The 23,436-nt window shown below is 31.6% G+C and overlaps 3 protein-coding genes across 9 annotated transcripts in view; 1 reads left to right on the top strand and 2 right to left on the bottom strand.

The window, feature by feature from the left end:
- The window catches only part of LOC111426880 (liprin protein kazrin), a 45,785-nt gene extending 37,256 nt beyond the window's left edge, over positions 1-8,529 (bottom strand). For 4 of the 5 annotated variants that reach the window (XM_023061722.2, XM_023061723.2, XM_023061725.2 and 1 more), the window contains exon 1: positions 4,547-4,617. In XM_023061722.2, coding sequence (XP_022917490.1) covers positions 4,547-4,559 — 13 coding nt within the window. In that variant the 5' untranslated portion in view covers positions 4,560-4,617. Of the gene's footprint in view, positions 1-4,546; positions 4,618-8,136 lie in introns of those variants that run through there. The other variant, XM_023061726.2, reaches the window with a different exon arrangement.
- An 8,866-nt stretch (positions 8,530-17,395) lies between these two features.
- Positions 17,396-18,713, top strand: LOC111426857 (leucine-rich repeat-containing protein 69). Its single transcript, XM_023061674.2, has 3 exons — positions 17,396-18,016; positions 18,071-18,338; positions 18,394-18,713. Exons 1-3 carry the CDS (start codon positions 17,526-17,528, stop codon positions 18,607-18,609), a joined length of 975 nt encoding a protein of 324 aa, XP_022917442.2. The 5' UTR covers positions 17,396-17,525; the 3' UTR covers positions 18,610-18,713.
- Positions 18,714-21,157: 2,444 nt separating this feature from the next.
- On the bottom strand, positions 21,158-23,150 carry LOC111426874 (regulator of chromosome condensation-like). Of its 3 annotated transcripts, none has more exons than XM_023061715.2 (8): positions 23,070-23,150; positions 22,822-22,904; positions 22,564-22,763; positions 22,331-22,510; positions 22,037-22,265; positions 21,816-21,965; positions 21,488-21,757; positions 21,158-21,431 (listed from the first exon to the last, which is right to left on the bottom strand). In XM_023061715.2, exons 2-8 carry the CDS (start codon positions 22,886-22,888, stop codon positions 21,244-21,246), a joined length of 1,284 nt encoding a protein of 427 aa, XP_022917483.1. In that variant the 5' UTR covers positions 22,889-22,904; positions 23,070-23,150; the 3' UTR covers positions 21,158-21,243. The 3 variants fall into 3 exon arrangements, with proteins under 3 accessions (XP_022917483.1, XP_071050315.1, XP_071050314.1); XM_071194214.1 differs by lacking the exon at positions 23,070-23,150 and adding an exon at positions 22,984-23,053; XM_071194213.1 differs by lacking the exon at positions 23,070-23,150 and having other exon boundaries at positions 22,822-22,976.
- Between the last annotated feature and the right edge of the window lie 286 nt (positions 23,151-23,436).

Genomic DNA, 23,436 nt, shown 5'->3' with positions numbered 1-23,436 from the left:
AGCATTGCCTACTCATCCATTAGCAGTATCTAGACTTCTGCAGTAATAATCTGATGTGTAGGTGAAAATATCTTCATCAACTCAGAAAAGGTTATCATTCTGCCTTTCGACAAGACTAATTACAGAGAGATACATAGACTATAAACGGGAACAAATACTATTTCCGAGGGTGAATCTTTATAATCAACACTATAATTAACAAAGCTTACTTACGAAGATGCAACCTAATACAGCAAAGTCACTCAATACATATCTGGACAATTTTCAAGGTTGACATTTTTTTTACTTGCAGGCAAGGCTGCAACTTTAACTTAACACCGATCAATTTTGAAAGATACAGCATCCTGAGACTGGCCATGTGTAAGTTTAGTACGCTCCCTGTATATCCGCACCTTCAAAGTTGCTACAGTGGTAGAGAGCTAATTTTTTTAATGTTCCAATTCTAAACTTAAAATATCGTTTCTTCAAAACCAGAAACTTCAGCAACCTAAGTCTACTCAAGCAAAAAGTTTACCAGATATCGATGTATCTAAAGTAGTTTAAAAAATGTCTAAAGTATTTAAAGTAGTTAACACCGAAAATGAAAACAATTACCCATTTTGTGCCTTCACGATAAATTTGTGGTTGCTGATACGAAGGGAACTAACTGAAGAGGATACTAGAATTATCTGGCGTAGCTCAAGAGTGCTACAATTTTGATTTGAAAATCGGGGGTGTTCATACGCAAGAAGTGCACTAGAGGGCCTATTCGATGTATCTAAAGTACTTCCAGAGTGCAGCAGCCTCGGATTCTGGAGAAAATAAATCTTAATTTTCTCTAGGGGAGATGAGGATACGTAAATACGGACCGGTTGGCACACTCGAATTATCTAGGATAATCCTGATTCTTGAGAGAAATTAAATTTACAGTTACAATTAAAAATGTCTGCTTAATTAATTAATATAAATAAATAGGATATTAAAATTTAGTTGCTTTAAAAGGAAACAATACATCATCAAGGCAACGTGACGTAATTTTACCTTAATTACGAATTTGCAAGAGAATATAAAATTAAGGTCACGAATTCCTCCAACGGTAGACAGCAAGAGAATAGTTAAGCTTGTTAGTTGTAATTATGTGCTATTTCTAATTAAGTAGTAATTAAATTTAAACAATGGTGAAAATGGAAAAATATAGTTGCAACATTATTTGATGTTATGATAATTCATGTATTTTTTTGTAAAAATTTTAATAAATCTCAAAAAGAAATGTGGGAAGAAGAGCGAAATGATATTTTTCTCACTTGCTCTCCGAGACAAAATTAAAGTTCATTATAAAAGTTATCCCTAGACAGTGTTTCTCCAATTACCAAGTTTGTAACTTTTGATAACTTTTACCCCCGAGAGCCAATTTTCCACTACGGTATTTCTCAAGGACATACACGGTATAGAATACAAAGATGTAAAATGAAAAAAGAATTTTCTATTATCAATCTTTTTTCAAATCAAATTATAAAGAAATTATGATAAATTTTAAATCAAAACATCACAACGAATTTCTACAATGGCAATTTAGATTTTACGCTAGAATGATCATAACCTAATTTCGCTGTAACAAAATCAATAAACATCGGTTATCTCGGTCGCTTTTTGGCGATCCAAGCTGAACATGTACAAAATTCTGTAAAGCAATTGCAAACGTTCTCGTTGACAAATGAACATGTTCACTTCTAAATGGATTAGAACCAATCTGTTACTGTTGGTGCGTTTTATCCGAAAATTACGAAGGGTTCAGAAGTGATCGATTGTTGCCTGAAATGTCAACAAGATCTATGCAACAAAACAACTATTATCACGATGATTAATGAGTACAAATAATCTGTTGACATGAAAACACGCAAAATTATAGTCCGTTATAGCTGAAAGTTGGAACTTCTAGGTCTAGTGTTAGTTTTAGTTCAATAAATAATATACAACAATCTAACATCTCTAGGATTAGAACTAGGAAGGTTAGGGTTTGTTAAGGTAAAAATTTGCTATAATCATTTTTAAAAAATCAAAAATTATAGAAGAAGATATGTACTTTTTCATGTACCAAACCGTATTTGAAAGTCTCTATTAGTCTTTGAGATAATAATTTTTGAAATCAACCTCAATTTTTATGAAATTATGAAGGTAACAATTTTCGACTATCATCTTTAAAAAATTGCGAAAAATCGAATTCTTAAGATATCTTGATGAAATATTGACAATTTATAGAGGAAGATATGTACTTTTTCATGAACCAAACCGTATTTGAAAATCTCTATCCGTCTTTGAGACAATAGCTTTTGAAATCAACCTCAATTTTTATGAAATTATGAATGTAACAATTTTCGACTATCATCTTTAAAAAATCGCGAAAAATCGAATTCTTAAGATATCTTGATGAAATATTGATGGTTTATAGAGGAAGATATGTACTTTTTCATGAACCAAACCGTATTTGAAAATCTCTATCCGTCTTTGTGATAATAGCTTTTGAAATCAACTTCAATTTTTATGAAATTATGAAGGTAACAATTTTCGACTATCATCTTTAAAAAATCGCGAAAAATCGAATTCTTAAGATATCTTGATGAAATATTGATGGTTTATAGAGGAAGATATGTACTTTTTCATGAACCAAACCGTATTTGAAAATCTCTATCCGTCTTTGTGATAATAGCTTTTGAAATCAACCTCAATTTTTATGAAATTATGAAGGTAACAATTTTCGACTATCATCTTTAAAAAATCGCGAAAAATCGAATTCTTAAGATATCTTGATGAAATATTGATGGTTTATAGAGGAAGATATGTACTTTTTCATGAACCAAACCGTATTTGAAAATCTCTATCCGTCTTTGTGATAATAGCTTTTGAAATCAACCTCAATTTTTATGAAATTATGAAGGTAACAATTTTCCACTATCATCTTTAAAAAATCACGAAAAATGGAATTCTTACGATATCTTGATGAAATATTGATGGTTTATAGAGGAAGATATGTACTTTTTCATGAACCAACCCGTATTTGAAAATCTCTATCCGTCTTTGTGATAATAGCTTTTGAAATCAACCTCAATTTTTATGAAATTATGAAGGTAACAATTTTCGACTATCATCTTTAAAAAATCGCGAAAAATGGAATTTTTAAGATATCTTGATGAAATATTGATGGTTTATAGAGGAAGATATGTACTTTTTCATGAATCAAACCGTATTTGAAAATCTCCATCCGTCTTTGAGATAATAGCTTTTGAAATCAACCTCAATTTTTATGACTTTATGAAGGTAACAATTTTCTACTATCATCTTTAAAAAATCGTGAAAAATCGGAGTCTTAAGATATCTTGATGAAATTTTCGCAATTTATAGAAGTTCGTCGCCTTATCTAGCTAGAAGGTTAAAGGTTGGGTTGGATTGTTTTACTTCGACTTTTTAATTATTTTATTAAATTGTTCAATGAATACCTTGTTTATTAAATGACTTGTTTGTTAACTAGGTAGTTTATTAAATAGCATATTTATTAAGCAGCTTGTTTATTACACAGTTAGATTATTAAATTTCTAACTGTCCTTTACAGTTAACTTTACTATCTATGGATACTGAGTTTCGCAAACGGATAAATTGAAGAAGTACTTACATTACAATGGTAAAAATAAAACATATGCCATCCGACCACTACCACAGAATAATAGTTATTCTAAGCCATTACATTCGATAGTAATCAAAAACGAATTTCTACATAAACCGTTTGCAATTACACCCAAGTCATTCGAGTTAGTAATTTGACAGATGTTATATGCGACACTCTATTTGCCGAAATAACGGTGGAGTTTATGGAGATATAGGTCAAATTGTGGTTTGAGTAACGTCATCTAACCGTCCGATCCCATCTCGAAATGTACTAATTTATCTAAACATGAGATGCAAACTCCTACTACACCGCAAATACATTGATAGATTAGTTATAGTTCCTACGTTGTTATCAAACTATATATAATGCATCTATTGTTTAACATCAGTTAATTAAAATGTTCTCTAGTTAGTACATAATTTGTGTTAATGTATAAAATTTTATATATTTCGGTTTATATGAATTTCTACTCGAAATGAATCAAAACCATAACGGTTTTAAGTGATTTGCTATTTACGTTTACGATTTTAATTTCCTGTTTATGCGATTTTTATTTTCACATAGAAACGAACGAGGTAAACGTCTTTCGGAGCATATAAATACAGTAGTAAACAACGCGATCCTACAGTATATACGTCCCACGGTTGTAAACATACTTTGGATAAATTATTTGGACGCCAGGCGAGCGGTTTTCCCTCCGAACCGGGTCATATAATATTAACCTACCAGTTTCCGGCCATCCTAAACCCGGAAACAGACATTTTACAACGTGAATTTGAAAACCCGAATTTCTTATTTTAACGATGGATCAATCAACAAAAAATTTAAAGGTATTTTTATGTTTTGTTAAGTAGGTCACCGTTTTAATACATAAAACATGACAAAGAAATATATTTTTAAACTTACCATTATTGTTCATGGTATAAAACGAAAAACCTCAACCGGTTCTGTCCACACTGATAGAAAGAATGGCAATGATAACGCGATGACAACTCGAAAACACGTTAACAACCTTTAATAGATTAAGTGAGGACTAAAGGAACCGTTTTGGTATTCATAGCGAAGTAATTGTACTGTTCAAAACGTTCGCTTTAAAAAATGGGAAAGTTAAATTCGAAATTTTTTATACTATTACTATGGTCTTTTAATTTAATTAATGTACTATAGATCGTCAAGCGTCGTTATATGTAGTAGTAGAGAAAATAAATTGTTGTTTCAGTTTAATCGATCATGCGTCACTCAAACTGTGATTTTATCAATCTTTGCTGTCTAACCAATTTCCGGGTGTTTATCTGATGTTAGGTGAAATGTGGATTTAAAATTAAAAAGAAATACCCTGGATTAAATCTTCGTGTGATTCTTATGATTGATCAATATTAGTAGCTGTAGTAATAAGTTATGGAAAAGATTGTAATTGTAAAAATCTTGTAATGAAAGATAAACCAAAGTATATTAAGTATTCTGTAACAGTATGAGATCTCAATATGAATTATCTACTCTTGATGTCGGGTTAAGATATTATGAATCCAATTTGAGCAAAGAGTGAAGTCAAGAAAATAGTATGGTTAAAGATATAATAAAAATCTAAACTTGCATCTTTCCTACAATTGTTTAAGTAATAAATGTTAAATCTCTGTTAAAAACTCGCATAGATTAATGGTCTTTAATGGAATTACTGAACTGTTAGGAGGTGTCACATTTCTAGATTAGAAAATCACACTCCTAATAGGTTCGGACAAAGTGGTCACGTTGTGAAATTACTAGCACTGTCTCAGTATAAAGTGTAAACGTTAGAGGCTGACTTAACTAATATGGCTAAAGTTAATCAAATAAAGATTCAATATATTAATGAAGATATATTTTCTAAATCTCCAAAAAGTGTAGCAACCTAGAATTATCCTATATAATTTGAGTGTACCCTCTAATAACTGACTGTCTATGGATACTTCCCAGATTTATCATAGCATAGAGATGAGAGATGATTACAACTAAATATACGTCCTATATCTAAAAATTGACCTCTTCGTCTCTACGACAAATCTGGGGCTGTAAATAGGCAGGAAATGCGCACTCGAATTAACTATAATAGTCCCATGGTGCTGCAACCTTTAGTTCCTAAGAAAATAAATTCAAAATTTACTACTAAAAATGACGTCTATACAGTAATTGCCCAAAAGTGGACAGAGTAATAGCATTAGAAAAGGCTACTATTGGAAAAATGGACATTATATCAAAATTAGTAAGGAAAGATTAAGAAGCCGTGTTGACTCTAGAAGCTTCAACGGAAAGGATGGGCCTACTTATCAATGAGGTAAAGACAAAGTTTATTATTATTACTAGAAGACCGCGAGATGCTGGACAAAACATCACAATTGATGACCAGAACTTTGAGACTGTCGCAGAATTTCAGTACTTAGTAACATCAGTCAATGATGTTTTATGTATAATAGATAACAATATGGACGTAGACATTAAGATACGCATCTCAAGTGCGAATAAATATTATTTCGGCCTATCCCAGTACCTGCAGAACCGTAACATTTCCGAAGCACAAAGATCCGAATTTATACGGACCCTTTTATACGACCCTTATAATACTAATTTTGGTACATGATTCCGAAGAATGAACCCTGACAGAAAAAAGATGAATCTATGCTAGCCACATTCGAAAGAAAGGAGAACAGGGTGTGTGTAGAAGTAGGTAACTTTGAATTACATAATGCCTACGGGTCAGCTGGAAACAGGTATATAGTGACAACTATAAAGGTGGGCAGATTGAGATGGGCAGGTCATGTGGTAAGAAGTGACGAAGATGACCTAGCAAAAAAGATATTTACGGCAGAACCTATATGTACTACAAGTAGAGGAAGACTACTTAAACTATGCTGTAGAGATGGTGTGACGAAGGACACCAAAAAAATTGGTATACGAAACTGGACAATACGAAGGGACAGAATGGAATGGAGATTGAAGCTTGAGAACGCAAATGTGGAGATGTAAATATTATTACTATTCAATAATTTAACTCTACTACTACGCAAACCGTTATAGTGGAGGATATTGATATGCACAGAGTGTAGGAGAAGGTCTACTGGAAATGTCTAGAGTAGTCCCAAGGTGCCGTAGGTTCTAGTTCTTAACAAACATCTTTCAAAGATTCACTCTCCACTCCGACAATAAATCTAGGTTTGAAATCTAGCATGGAGTGTACTAGAAATCCTGTTCAATATACCTAATGCAGTTCCGCATTTTCTGATTCTAGTATACTAAAAGGCTTACTCGAATTATCTGGCTAGAGTAATATAAATTTAATATAATAATTTCCATCTAAGACAAAATCAAAATTGTATTCTGTATTCAGCTCTTGGTCAGGCAGCGCTGTGCAGTTCGATTTTTAGTACATTCAATTTGTTTTCTGCTGGCTCATATTTGGCCATCTCCCCATACTATGTCTTACACCAAAGACAATTGCTTTTGTATACGTATAAGCTGTAACTAATGAAACAGAGAGTCCTCCATTAAAAAAGGAAAAGAAATTGGAGATAAAGTTGGCAAATCTCAGGTTACATCTCAGGTCTGGCAGCCCACACACATACAAAAAGTCTAATCTAGTCTTCCGTAAGTTGTCAATATAGAAATGGAGCGAGAATGAGTTCTCTTCGAATCCATGCTTTTCTTTTCCCAGTATCATTAACACGTTCACTGCCGTCTTGGTCGATATCTCGATCATATTGACGTTTTCATAGAAGAAACTTGGATATTATTGAAAACTGACAAATAAGTATTTCTGTACTCAAAAGTAAGTTAAAAGTAGTATTTGGTGTAGACAACAACGAGAATCGAAATCAATTTTCTGAAATCTATGATCAAATTCAGTTAAAAGCAGATACTTAACATTGTTTAACATTTTTATATTTAAACCAACACAATCAGAACCTCTTTAATATCCGTTTAATATCTCTATCATGGATTATACAGAACTAATTTGCGAGAATGTAAACACCGTAGAGAAGCGCGATATTTTATTGGCAATAAGGTTCATATTCTTACTAAGCATAAGCTATATACAAAATTATTTTCCGGTAATCACAAAAATGCCTAAGCAGCCCTAGGAAATGTTTCAATTTAATTAATAATCAAAAAAATCAGAAAGTATTATTAAATATCATATTAAACGAGGTTAATCTTCATACAAATCATAAATTTAATAAACGTTTGTAAACCAGCGTCCTGAAGATTATTAAAAAAGTTGAGTGATACTTGAGATATTGAAATGTTGCGTTTATGAGCCGAAGAGTCCTTAACTACCCGGCTTTAATACGTTCCATCTACAACGTGCAGGAACTAGACACTCGACTTGAGCGTCCTTCGTAAAGCACAACTTCGGGTAATTCCCGGGAGACAATCTTGTGTTGAAAGTTTCCGCGTAAAAATCAAACAAAAAATTACATCAACATATACTGTAAGAAAGTAATTTCGAGATTTAATCGACTTACCTAGAGATTTTATTTGCGTTAGTTCATTACGTTGGCGGGCCTCAGACACACCCCAAATCAGCAAAAAGGGGTTCGTTTTGCGGTTAAAAAAATAGTATCAAGAAGCGTAACACTTATATCATAAAATACAAAATTTTAAAAAGTTTGTGATAGTTTTTATAAAAATGATTACGCTTTTTTTAAGATTTAATTTTGGTCCAATTTATTTTATTGATAACACCAAAATAATAGTTTTAGTTAATTTTAAAAAATTCTTTACACTCCGTCTTTTTAAACACTAACTTTATTTTGTTATAAAAATAATAAAAACAAAAATAATTAAAACATAAAACTCGCTGAAACTATTTCGATTTTTTTAATAAAACCCGGAAGCTTCGTCGATGACGACGTCTAAGTTTAAACTAAACGTACGAGACGACCATTGACTGAATGAGAACGCATGCGCTTAACGTCCGTTGATGTCGACGCCGGCGTCGGGACGCCTAGAGAAAACGAAGACCACCGAGCTTTGTAAAGGAGAAAAAAAAACGTGGAAAGTTTGCCTTCAAAAGAAAAAGAATAAAATAGATACACCGAAAACGAAGTTCGGGAAAATATGTCACATTCTTACAACTGGAATTTTCACACTGGACTGGATTCAAACCACATTGTCCACCGGAAACGTGAAAATATGTTTGCGTGAATCACTATGATTGCATTTTTATGATGCAAAGTTGAAGATGAAATCCGGAATGGAATGCTTTGTAATCATTATTTAGAAATGTTTGTTATTAATAATTAATATTTCATGAATTTCTTATCAATAAATAGAAGAACGGATTTATCGAAAATTAAATATTTCGAATTATAAAATGACATATTTAAGAATTATACAACCACAAAAAATGAATCAACGTTATTAAATAAAATGATTCACTTTTGTAGTATAAAGAATTTTAACAAAACTATGTATGAGTTAATTTCAAATCCTTTGTTAACATAAACCAAACTAACACGCTTTCTATCAATTAAAACCGAGGGAAACTTACTAGGTCAAATAAGAAATAATACAATAAACAAACATCGGTGAAGATTAATCAAGCAGAACAAAGTAACTCAACTCAACAATAATAAACATTTCGTGATCATAAACCATAAAGACTCTTATTAATTCCGTTTTCAATTTAATACCTTCTCTATTCAATTTATACAATATCTATTTTTAATAGAAAATCTAGAAATACAATATGAATCGCGTGTTTATCAAATATTTTCGTTGACAATACTACGTCATTTAAAAAAAATAAGTTATAACGATAGTTGGTATAAAACCGATAAGGATGAACATATTGCTTGGTAAGCCTTGGAAACAAAGATAACTGTTTCGACCCGGTTCTACTTCTATTCGTTTCTAGCTCCCCACGGCAATCTAACTGTGGGTGCCACCCTCCACAACAACCCCAACCAGATAAAACCGTGTGCTGGGGAGAAATGAATCCCACCCCCGTAATACTGAATACATACAGGGGGTACAGTTGAACCGAACAAGATACGATTGTCGCAATTATTAAGTGAATCGAAACAGTTTAAATGCAATTTTCTAACATATTTTTAAAAATTTTACGTTTTAAAATCAACGTGTTAAGTTCAACCACTTCAAAAAAGGCAAAAGTTATTTGGAGTTAATGTGAGAATTCTTCGCTGTAATCGGAAACAATTAGAAGCAATTTAACATCTATGGAACCTATTGGAAACTCTTCTACTACCTGCTCCATAAATGTAATGAATTAAAAAAGTTAAATCATTGATAAAATTCTGAATAAACGAAAACACTTTGAACTTGCTTCTGAAGAAGGTTGCAACATGGCATCCGAAACATCAAACACTTTTTCAAAGACGCACGGAATCTGTTTCTAGTTAGTGTGAATTCTAATTTCAGTTCAATTAACACCGAGCGTGAAAGCCTTCGTACTTAAGGTCGCGGTTCAATCACGTGATGTTCGCAAAAGTGCAAAAAAAATTTGTATAGTTCCGCTGTTGGTTAAAAGAGGTCGTCGAGAGTGTAATTCAGTTATTCATAGCGACGCTTTTTTATATCAGCTTACAATTAGTCATCCTACCGTTGAAATATTTTATTCATTGAGGAATATATTCTGGTTTAGCCTTACGCGATGCCTATTCTCGATATTATTTGGTGTTCTTTTTTTTTTTTTTGCGAAATGTTAATATTGTTATAGTTGGTGTTATTTTCATAACTTAACATTTTTACTTTTAAACAATTAATTTTTATTTTCAATTATTTATTCAAATATTTCTATTACCTAAATGTTGGTTAATACAAATTTTTTACCAGTATTAGATCCTAACTCAACATTAACAATGTATTACAACAATATTAAACATTTTCGACCCAATTCCACAGGAATCAGATTTTTGGCCTATACAGGTGGATCAGTTTTTAATCGGGAAGCTTTGCTAGGATGTAGTACTTGCCAAAATAACACAAGTTTTTTATATAAACATAGGGTCCCAACTCTTTTGTTTTCGAGCTATGAGCTGTCAAAGTTGAGCCAAAAATTTACATTTTATCTTTTATTTCGAGTATAAGTAAACCATAGAATTTGAATTTTTGTATGTATGTACTACTGGCTGATACCTTATTTTCAACCATACCTTAACCTTCCCTAGCACCCTCTAAGGGGATGCAATTCACCATCCCCTTGATTTATTTTATAAGAACTTTTTAACGCTATGTAATATTAACATAAAAAATATGGGTTATAAGCACATACTTTAGTGGTACTTTTTTGTCTCTTTAGTATTTTCTTTAAGGTGGCGATTCGAACCTCTTGGGTTCATAAAATTGATAAAAAAATCGGTTTAATTTCGTCAGTCAATGATTAATATTTCAACAATATTCATGCATTTAATTTTACAACATTACTGAATTCGTCACTTGATTATATTGTATACAGGGTGTTTCGGTGACTCGGGGAATAAATTTAACCACATATACTAGAGTGAAAATGATGACGATTCATGTAAAAAAAAATAGTAAAAGTCTTCAAATTTCAAAGATACAGGCCATCAAAGTTAGGAAATTTTAACACATTTTTCCAAATATCTTAAACACTATTTACAGTAAAGCGCTGAAATTTGGTACAGTATAAATCAATGTCGTGTAAAATTGTTAGGCAATTTATGAGTTGGATCGGTCCGCGGGAACAATGCTTACCTTCTGTTCCTAAAGTTTGTTTGCTCAGAACTTTTTTATTCTTTCATAACCCTACATTTATTCTTGCAGTTTCTAATAGTAAATTTAGTTTAGAAACTTTTATTACTCTTAGATAATATTCATAAAAATCACCGTTTTCGTGTTAAATCCAAAAATGTTGGGTTCCGATTTCAATAGTACTATTACCAAAAAAAAGAAATCTAAGTTTTTGAACATCCTTTAGTATTTTTTATTACTTGTCTTGTTATTTTATGTACTTTTTTTATTATTCCTGTTAGTGTTGATTTTTAATTTATTGTTTTTGAGTTCTTTTATTAAACCAACTAAAACAAATTAAAAATGTGATTTAGCTAAATCTACACTTGGACACGTTGCATACATAATAGTTATGACAGCTCAGTTCGATTTTCACTTGTCATTGCTAATTCAAATTATTAATTTATTTATTTTTTTTAATGTTATTGAATTCGGAGCCTAACATTTTTGCATTTAATACGGAAACGGTGGTTTTTATCAATATTCTCTAAGAGTGATAAAAGTTTCTAAACTAAATTTACTATTAGAAAATGCAAAAATAAATGTAGGGTAATGATAGGATAAAACAGTTCTGAGCAAACAAACTTTATGAACAGCCTGTATAGCATTGTTCCCGCGTACCGATCCAACTCAAAAATTGCCTAATGATTTTACGTGATGTTAGTTTACGCTGTACCAAATTTCAACCCTTTACCATAAATAGTGTTTAAGATATTTAGAAAAATGTGTTAAAATTTCATAACTTTGATGGCCTGTATCTTTGCAATTTGAGGACTTTTACTAATTTGTTTTACATGAATCGTCATCATTCTCACTCTAGTATATGTGGTTACATTTGTTCCCCGAGTCACCGAAACACCCTGTATATGATGGTTTTTTATTGTGAAATAGTTTTGTAAAAATTGTTATTCTAAGATGGTTTTTTTATTGTAAAATAAAATTAAAGTTGTTATTGATTTTTATTATTTTTTATAATGTAGAACCGTTTTTTTTGTGAATAAATAGTATTATTGTTATCTATGTCTATTACAAATTATTATTACTTTACTTTAGATTATTTATGTTCTTATATCTTGATAACAATTTGCTGTGTTATTTCTTACTTTCTCAGTGTTAATATAATCACTAAAAATTAGGGCGGAAGGACTGTGATCAGCAACTCATTCATAATTGCCTACAAATCTTCTATCTGTTATATATACTTATTTACTCTGTAGTTAAAAGAGAAATTGGCCATGAACAAATGTTATTACCAACTCAAGATTAGTAATCAATTTATAATACGTTTTATAACATTTTATTGGCAATTAATTATCTTTTATATTTATTTTTTTTTTTAAATTTTTAATTAGTACTTAAAGCCATCTACAAAGTAATTGCCAAAGGTTTACTTAGTACTGTTTTGTCGATTTTAGGCAACCCATTTTACACCTTTTCGTAATGACTAAAAATTGTGACAAAATCGCATATCTTTAGAAAAAACACATTCATGAAATAATCACACAGCTATTGCACTTTTACGAATACGGAATCTGTTCCTAAGATACATAAGCATTAGATGACATATTTGCCACCTCGTTTAAGTCCCTAATCTCTTCTAGAGAACGATTTGTATTAAGCCCTTATTATGACTAACTTTCGTAATTTATTTCTGTCAGCGTCATGATTATTTTAGAATACTAAATATGTCATTCCGTAGAGTAATATATGTACTTCAAGCCTACGTATTTACTTTTTTATAAATATGTAGCATTAAGTCGTGAATGTACATCTACGTAACCTCTCCCGGCGTATATAAACATCGACGCTTTGAACCGCCCCCTTAAATAGAGAATAAAGAATAAAAGATGGGAAGGAAATTAAAAGTTTCTATGAATTGCTACGAATTGCCGCGAATCGAAAGATTCATTGAAATCGTTAGATTCGTAGCAAGAAGTCGCCATCATCAACTAGGCGTATTTATAGTTCAGAATTCATCTCGATATCGTGCGGTTATCCAAAATAAAAGTTAAGCGATCCAAGACTCGCCAAATAGAATCTTTAAAATCCGTTGCAGAGAAATGAAAGCAAACCACGCAAGTGGTGATAATTTTTTATAAAAGGTTTCCACAGAATTTATGCAGGTTATCAAGTATGTCATTTTCCAACCGTATTCTGCAAAAAAAGTAAAGACTGGCTTTATGATGGAATATATTTTCCATAACATGCAAGTCTAGTGTCTAATGTTAGGTTGGGGGACATCAACAGAAGTTTCTGGACATAATAACGTTACAAGAGGCTAAAAACTGGCGTATGCTATAGAAATATGTCTGAACCCAAGTGGGACAAATACAACAAACAAATACAACCTCATAGAAGTGAAATTTAACAAGCAATATAACACAATAACGAAGGAAACTGGTACGGTAGGTTCAAGAATATTTCCAAGATGTGAACCTGTCAACAAAACAAAGGAACAACTGAGAGAAATAATTGTACCACTTCATCACAGAAAGTACTTGATTGAGGACAATACTGATATTTCTTTAATTCCTAACTGGCGATTTTATATCCTCGTTTTTGTAGACAGAAAAAAAAATAAATTGGCACATCTTAACAGGTATTACAGACCAATACGACTCCAATTGCGTCGTAAAGGTACAAAAAATCCAACACAACCCAATGCAACAGGACTAGAAAACATCTATTCTGGATATATGTATTCTAATGTCAATAAAGGAAATGGAAAATTGACCGTAACCTAAGTGAAATGACATTTACTACTCACACATTAAGTAGATACATTTCTGATAGTACAAGGTCCGGTAAAAAGACCCCAGTATTTGGTGTATTTTGCATACTGTTCGGACATTTCTGATATGATTCTGTTCCAAATAGATAAGTTATTGAAGTTCAGGTATCAAACGTTAAAGCAATAAGTTGTGCTTTAAAAACAACATCGCTGGTCCAAAAATGTTCCATCCAAAGTATTCAGCACTTAAACTTAAAATTGTTCTGGGATTGTCTGATAAGAATGTAAAAACTATCCTGCATAAACATCTGCACATGCATCCTTCCAAAATGATGAATACCCGTGAATTAAGAAAGAAAATTGTTTTGAAGAAAATATTCTTCAGAACATTACACATGATTTTGTTTTAGTTTCCTTTACCTTCAAGTACCATTTCTAGATTTGATGTATATGGTGATATGAGACCATGAAGAAAGAGAAGTCTGGTTCCAATAATATAGAGCGATAACTCACACTTTGCAAAGTTCTGAAGCAATTTTGAAGAGATTCCTGGAGTCACCCGATCTTATAATTTCTTTTCTATGAGAATAATTAAAGGCGCAATTCATCGGCCATCGTCCCATAACTCTACATGCACTTAACGAGGTAATCGCCCAAGAAAAATCTGTCCTTCCACCGGATATTACATAAAAAACTATGGACAACTTTCCAAAAATGTTTCGACATTGTGTCAATATCGGCATAAAATGGCATAAAATTTGATGTTCATGACTAAAAATATATAAATGCATTGTGTCCCTTGCGCACATCAATTGCGCGTCCCTTATTGGGTTCCATTAGAAGCTCAAGTAAATTGGAAGCTGTTTAAGAAGTTATTTAAATGATAATAATGATAATAAGACATTTAAATTAATGGAAAAGTATTTGGATTAATTGCTTACAGTAAAAAATTATAAACACATAGAGGGAGCTTTTGGGGCATGTTCAAAGTAATTATATAGTCGAGATTTTTCAAAACTTACTCAGACCATAATCTACTACACTGACTGCATTTAACGAACGTTGTGGAGGTTCTCGAATTATAAAAATTTCGGAATCAAAAATGAAGTTACTGTTATAGAAAATCTCTCATTAACTAAGTTCTACATGTTAGTTTTTGAAATAAAAATATTGTTGTTATTCTATTTATATTCTTAGTGACAAATTCGACATGGTTGTTGATAGAGAAGCTAATAAAAGAAAATATATCCTTCGACGTTCCCTAAGAAAAAGGGCGAGATGAAAGAAGCCGCTTTTTTTACGACGGATACGTGTTAATAGGTTTGTGTTACGTCAGCGGGAATAACTCGGTGACATCTTCTCCGTGGGGAGTGGGTTACGGCACGGCTGCTGACCCGTTTTAACAATCGCCCGATCTCATCGGTGTATGAAAGAAAACGCAATGTTCACACAGGTCTTTGACCCTACAACGATGGGGTTCGGCAACTTTGTGTTGTTGTCACCTCTTTTCTTGTTACTCATTTTACACAAGGGAATATGAATTATTTATTTCTTAAAAACAAAATAATATTTATTTTATATGATTTAGCTATGACACAAATTATTTATGAATGACCCCTTTGATCTTACCGCGAATTGATTTAATGAGAACCTAATTAATAGTTAGCAGACTTGGTACACGTTTACATATAATTATTACACGTATATCCCTAACATCTCTTGGAGATGTACACGACCTGAAGGACACGTGTTAATTACGTGGAACTTAATCACCGTCCCGATCCGTTGAGTACATCATCACCCTTCATTAAGATCATATTATACACATGGAGTACATGATACTATCGTTATATTCAAATATTACAAGTTAATAAAATTAAACTCAAAGCTTACACGTTAACTAATCCAGAAAAATATATTTTTTTTAAAAGCATGATGTGATAAATTATTAGACGTTTCCGACATTATAAAGATGAAAAGGCTGTCGTCAATTGACCCCGAAGAAGAACAAGATAACAAAATTGGATTGAAATGGGGAAGGAATCGTACAATTCCCCGAATCAGACCGGGAAGATGAAGGGAGGGAGTTATATTAATTATTAAAGGTTCCCGTCGTTTCCCTTCGACGCCGTGTGTCATTTCCCCCTTCGAGTGGTAAGAAAATCAAGAGTTCGCCGGGAAACACGTACAAAATAAAGTAAAAGACTCGTTGGTGGGGAAGATTACATGAAAACTGGGCTTCAGAACGTTCAGAACGTAAACGGGATCTTGCAACTGACTGCGTCTTATTGTTAGTCGGGCAAAGAGGAGGAATTTTAAAAGTTTTGCGAGGTACAAAATAGAAACTCGCGTTTATTGAAATAGTTACAAGGAATAAGGAAAAGTTTCTTTCGAGTAATATGAAAAATTTGACTTCTATTGTTAGAAAGTTGTAGATGAAAAGTTACATTTTAAATTGGCTTAAAAGTAATATACAAAAGAGGTAAATAAAAACCTATCTGAAGATGAAGGCATATTTGAAAATCCTTAAGAATCACCAAACATCTGCTAAATATTAAACATGGATTCCTTTTAGTTCAATGCTGTAAAATATTACTCTGAGTTTTAATATAGCAAATTTCTCTTTTTCCGTATTAGACGTAGATATATGGTGTATAATAATCAATGAATATTGGTGCAGATAGTGACTTAGTTATTCCAATATGAAAAGCTAGAATTTTCATTCACTCTCTTTCTGGATATTCCATGAAATGCACAAAATGCGTTTTTGCAAACTTTAAACTTTACGTGTCCTTGTCTATATCCTACTAGCTGTACCCTGCGCGCGTTGCTACGCCAGCAACTAAAATAAATTTGAAGGAAAGACATTACGCAAATATTTTATTCATTTTGAGTAATTTACATTGACATAGAAATCTTCGTGGGTTCATGCACAACAACTTTGCTAAAGATCATCACATGATCAAATGCATACTTTAGGATTCTATAAAGGACATACACACAAACATTCATTTTTATATAATTTTAATTTTATAAACAATTCTAATATGGTTCAATACGAAAACCTAAGTGTATGCAACCAATATTACACCTTTTATACAGAAACCTTTATAATTTTTTTTATTACTTCCTTCTACAATATCATTTTAAAAGATTTTTTAATAACTATAAATTAACAAAAAAAAATCAAAAACATATAAATAAAACAAAGCTAATTACATTTATACATAAAATTTCACATAAAAAAAAATTTTTAATCAGCTGATAATTTGTGTTTATTGACACTTGAAATGTCAAATTCAATGTAAAAATCTATAAAAATATAATTTTATTAAAAATATAAATAAAAATCATTAATGGTTACTTAAATGTGCTCGATTAACGCATAAAATTAGTATTTTTTAAGTGATGAACCCCATATATGATTACGTTCAACATCTCCAAGTGATGTTTGTCATAGAGAAAGCTATACAATCTAAAAGTAAACGTATTGGATTAAGGGATAGCAATTTGTATGAGCTACCAAAAGAGCTGTTTAAATGTTTAGATGCGGAAATGTTACTTTTACAAATGAATAAGCTAAAAACGATTCCTGATAGTATTGGTGATTTAAAGAAATTGTGGTTGATTTGTTTGGATAATAACGATTTTGATGAATTCCCTGTTGGGTTAAAACAGTTGTCCCAATTAAAAGCGTTAAATTTATGTAATAATCCTTTAAAAGAGATCAGTAGTAATATTAGAGAATTAAAAAATTTAACTACTTTATGGGTGAATAATTGTAAATTAAAAAATTTACCTGAAGAAATTAGTATGTGTGAATTATTAGATAGTTTTGGCGCTAGAAATAATCAAATTACCCAATTACCTAATTCGATTATTAAACTTCATAATTTAAGGTAAATAATTTATAATTTTTTTTACACAATCAATATATTTTATGATAATTTTAGGTGGTTAACTTTAGAAGGAAATAATCTTTCTTTTCTTCCAGAAGAATTTGATAAACTCCGCGCATTAATACATTTAAATTTAAACAAAAACTTGTTTAAATCAATCCCTGAAGTGTTTATAAAAATGAAAGAACTTCGATTTTTGTATATGGAAGGTAATCATATAACTGAGTTCGATGAGGAACTTTTAGAAAACATGAAACATATACTTAAAATATACTTAGCTGAAAATCCCATTGAAAAAATACCTCCAGTTCAAAATATAAGAGTAAACTTAATTCTTTATGTCTTTTAAATGTTAATAATACAAAATTTTCTTTTAGTTTTCTAATGTAATTTATCCCCAATTAATTTATGAACAACCGGAAGAACATCAGAGTTCAAATGAATCAGATTCAAGTGGTAATGATTGGGATTCAAGTATGGATAGCGATGAAATTGAAATGATGGCTTCGAGTAGTGAAAGTGAAGAGGATGAACCTGAATTTGAATTTGATGAATTCTATCCAAGACTTGCCAAATATTTTCTCACTTATTAAATTATTATTAACTCATTGTGATTGTTGGATTTTTTTTGCAAATAAATTAATATTTTTTGAAAAAAAAAACAAATTTTTACAAAATATACGTCTTCAGACACGAATATTCTAGTTCTAAGTCTAGAGTTAATTCTAGTTTTAGTTAAATACAACAATCTAACGATGAATAACAACTAAAATTAACTCTAGCACTAGACTTGCTGCTTTTGTTGGGTTCTGTTTTATCTAGCCTTTTCTGGTTACTCTGAAGCAATGCCCATGTTTTTACCTTTGATGTATTCTCTGATCTGAGCTTATGACTTCGTCTGGTTGTAGTAGATTCTAAGTGAACCAAATACCTCCTTGACTTTTTGCTGCAATTTAGCAGTTTAGCACTGTTAATCCTACTAGTTTTGTTACCTGTAACAATTATAACATTTCGTTTTCAGCTTTCCGTTGAAATCCACTTAAAAACGAAAAATAATAATAATTACAGCTTTTCAAGGAACTTAACTATATAACGAAAATCAAACATTTCCTGATAATCGCTTACCATTCGGCCACCACAGAAAATGTTTTAAATTCCACTCATAATACTGATATTAAACACACCACAGGAATATGACTCTATAAAGTATCAGAAACGAGAATTGAGGGACTTAGCACAAGAAGAATTGAATAAATTCTATGTTTGGCCATCCCAAATGATATATCAACTGCTGGCTCTGGACCCACAAATGCTTTAGCTCTACCCTCTCGTGCTAGCTCATTTGCCACTTCATTTCCAGCAACCCCAGAGTGACCTGAGACCAAGATCAGAGAAACTCTGTTATCACAACTCAGTGTGTTTAAAGTTTTTTTAGTCATTAACCAGAGCCGACACCGTTTTCACAGCTTGCAGCGACTGGAGAAAAATCCTACTGTCATGTTCTTCATCCCTCTCTCAAGAAGTATTTTAGCAGCATGTCAACAACAAATACTTTCGCCTGGAATATAGTACGTACCCAGGCTGTAAGCTTGCTTAATCCGAAGTTTCTGGCAGTATACTCCTGCCCCGACCCCTTCCAGCATTTTTAATCCATCTGTGAACATGCAAATATCTGCCTGAACCAGAGAATTTTAGTTTTCGATCCAGGACCGCCGTTCAGGCAGTGGCGGGGCGGCGATAGAGATTTGGCCGCTACAGGCGAAAATGGATTTGGCTGCCCTTACCTAAATAAAAATGCAAAAAAGGTGTCCTTTCAAAAAAGCACTTTGATTTATTTATATTTATTTATTAAACAAATGTTGTTTAAAATATATTTTAAAACTTCATAGGGTATCACCTGGGTTTAAAAGTTTTGAAATAAAACTCAACTCTTCCGCCAGCTGAATGCTGTCGATGTCTTTTCTATTGTTATGTGTAAGGGTAATCTCCAAATTCATACTTTGCTTTATGACGATCTTTTTCTCGATTTCTTAGGTTGGCAAGATTGTGCAAAAATTCGAATGTATGTTGAAAACGTTTCTCTATTGACTGATCGACTCCTGTAGTGTCAGTTACTTCAATAAAATCAATTGGAAGAACATTTTCTTCCACCAAATACGTATTCATTGATTCGGTGTTAACAAATCGAATTATTAATGTAAGTAGTTCTTTGTGGCTGATATCGGGACTTGTTTCCATGATTACAAAAAAAAATCGACTTTTTTGCCATTCCTATAATTTTTTTTTAGTCATTTGTGCCATTAAACCTAATTAATTTTGTATGTTTTTACTAAGATAATGAACATTCCATATTTCGAAAACACTCCGTTATTTTTGTCAAAGAGTACATCAGATTTTCCTCTAAATGGCAAATTTAATACAGTTAGTGTAACTTCTGATAGTCGTGATTAATATCAGTTTTTTATGTCTGAGAAGAACGTGATTTCGGCCGCTACAGGCGGCTGCCTGCTTCGCCTGTACGTAGCGCCGCCACTGGGCAGTACAATCTGGTATCGAGCATTAATCTCTGGTAGTGATCCCGTCAAATCTGACGGCATTGATAACACAATATCAGTGCTTAGTGTCTTCCATAGCCCATTAGTAGGACATGTTGGAACAGTTTTAAGCGTATTGCTTAAACCTGTAGATGGTAGTTCTAGCCACTATCTCTATATGCAAATGCAAAAAAAATAGGCCAAGCAAAGCATCCACTGCTAGAGTTGGCGTTGTGTTTATCACACCAGAAGGTCTAGGTCAGTTCTAATAACAGTACTAGTGTTAGTTCTAGAATGTCTTTTTAAGTTTCTTCATCAATGGGATAAAGTAAATAGAACAATCTATTTTAAAAAAATATTTATTATGAAACAAAATAAACAAACCATTATGATTTTCAGTAATATCTTAAAGGCACTCGGTTTGAAATTATATGAAAAAAAATTAATAGATACATGCATATATTTTTGATTACTACAAACAGATCTTATTTTAAATTAATTACCGGTTACTTATACTATGATTAATGATTACAAATTAATAGAACACATCGCAATAAATACATAAGTATATAATATAAATATATATGTATCCCACAAAGAATTCCCCAAACATTTTAATCCAGTATGGCACACAACCCATGTGTGGAGTGCTTTTTGTGTAACACCCAGTATACTTACTAAATTAATAATACATCATTCTGTTTTGTTATTGTTTATATTAGATAATGCTAATATTACAGTATGTTGCCCTCCACCACTGACCTTGTACACTTTTAAACCTTCCAATTGGTTACCTCGAATTAGTGTTGGTACATAACAATCATCTTCTCCACCAGTTCCTAATTGTCCATTATTTCCCATACCCCAACCATACAATTTTCCTAATAAAAAAAGAAAATTTACAACTCAATTTATTACTATTTTTAATTTTACTTACCTTCTTCTGTAACTGCAAAAGATGTTGCAGATCCATTTCCAATATAAATCACCTTATTATCTTCTAATAAAGGAATTTTAACTAAATCATCCGACTCCTTGCAATCTTCTCCTAAACCCAATCTACCATATTCTTTTCTTCCAATCGTAAAAACGTTTCCTTCCACATCTAACCCTAAAGTGTGATGTTGTCCGCAACAAATTGATTGCCAATTATGTTTGGAGAATACATTCGATACTGTTGGGTAATATTCTACAGTTTCTTTTGCACCTGAAAAATGAAAACATGAATAGGTGTTTAAAGAAATAAAAATTAAATGCAACTGTACCGATTTGGTTATAATTATTTAATCCAAATACGTAAACGTCATTTTTACCTGCAACTTTTGCAAAAGTTGCATAATGTCCAGCCCAAATATCTTCAAAATGTAATTTTAAAGAAGGTTTTATGCTTATGGCACGAGGTACTAGAAATTTTGCTGAAAAAATTTTTATTTTATAATATAAATAATAAAAGAATTAAATTAAGCACATTAGGTATCTGTATTACCTAATTGATCTGTATTACTATTTCTAGAGTCTCTTTCAGAACTCCTAGCTGGTATTCTACCCAATTGCCCTTGTTCTGCACAACCACAAGTAAACACTTCACCATGATTTGTTAAAAATACGACGTGATCTGCGCCAGAAGCAATTTTAATTATTACATGATCTGGCATCATTAAGTATGGTAATTTTTCACTTCCTGATGGTGTTAAACCCATGCTACCATGCGAATCCTGCAACACAACCAGAAAATAAAGATATTTTTATAATCAATTTTTTTTATATTGATTAAATTTACCCGAAATGTTCCCCAAACATAAGCTTTCCCATCTTCTAATAAAGCAGCAGTGTGTGAATCACCAGCGGTGATTTGTTTAACTTTTCCTGGTAGATCCACAAGACCTGGTTCAAATTCTGAGTTAGTTGTAGTTGTGGATCTTCCCAGTGCTCCTTCATCATTACAACCAAATGTAATGACCTAAAAATATATGATCATAAAAAAAATAGTTTTAAATGATTGAATTTTTTTACTTGTCCATTTTGTGTTAAACACACAGTGTGCATTCCACCCGCATACACATCAATTATTTTATAATCAATATTAACTAAACCAAATCTAGTCTTTTCCAATACTTCACTACCTAATCCTAATTGTCCAACATCGCCGGCTCCGGTAGCGAGAACTAAACCCTCTTTATAATCTTTTGCAATTGGAACTTCATTTAGGGTAACTGTTAATTAATACAACATTAAAATTAAACCACAAATAAAGAATTGATTTTAATTTACACTTTCTTCTTTTGACCTGGCGTGAACTACTGGGCTCTTCTGAACTTTTTCTTTTATTATTTGGCATTGTGCCTATTCTTGTACTAAAAAACAACGTTAAAAGTGAAGCATTAGTACCTATAGGGGTGTGATGATTTGTATAGGTTATATTGTAATTAATACATGATTATTAATAGAAACTTATCCTTGTTAAAATTAGTTTAAATCTTTCCAGTTACTATCGTAACCATACAAAAATAATATCTTACTGAAGTGCAATATAAAGCTTAGCGGGAGAATTTGTCACAATTTTCTAACCTTACTTTTTTAAAAGTAAAACGCATGTCAATAATGTCGATAAAGTAGATATCTATAATAGTGAAGTAATATTTGAATAATATCTAGTAATTGAAAAATTGTTATTTAAATAATTCATTAAAATGTTTATAATTTCATATTTATTTTGTAATAAATGATTTTTTTATTTGTTTTATCTCAGGTGATAGCTTTAATAGCGACACCTTGTGACGATTATACGAAATTATTTTACCTGGAAGTTTCAGACTAAATTTGAATTTATTACGATTTATTTATTATACCATAGTTTAGTCCATCAGGGCCTCTTTTACAAAGATC

The sequence above is a fragment of the Onthophagus taurus genome, chromosome 2 (assembly GCF_036711975.1).
Source record: "Onthophagus taurus isolate NC chromosome 2, IU_Otau_3.0, whole genome shotgun sequence".
NCBI classification, from domain to species: Eukaryota; Metazoa; Arthropoda; class Insecta; order Coleoptera; family Scarabaeidae; genus Onthophagus; species Onthophagus taurus.
Note: the sequence above shows the minus strand (reverse complement) of the source record. Positions and strands in the feature narration are given on the sequence as shown.

Coding starts and splice junctions, on each gene's coding strand:
- LOC111426857 (XM_023061674.2), top strand. CDS start 17,526: ATGAACCCCATATATGATTACGTTCAACATCTCCAAGTGATGTTTGTC. Junction 18,017..18,070: donor ATTAAACTTCATAATTTAAG/GTAAATAATTTA, acceptor TGATAATTTTAG/GTGGTTAACTTTAGAAGGAA. Junction 18,339..18,393: donor CTCCAGTTCAAAATATAAGA/GTAAACTTAATT, acceptor ATTTTCTTTTAG/TTTTCTAATGTAATTTATCC.
- LOC111426874 (XM_023061715.2), bottom strand. CDS start 22,888: ATGCCAAATAATAAAAGAAAAAGTTCAGAAGAGCCCAGTAGTTCACGC. Junction 22,764..22,821: donor CCAGGTCAAAAGAAGAAAGT/GTAAATTAAAAT, acceptor ATTAATTAACAG/TTACCCTAAATGAAGTTCCA. Junction 22,511..22,563: donor GTTTAACACAAAATGGACAA/GTAAAAAAATTC, acceptor ATATATTTTTAG/GTCATTACATTTGGTTGTAA.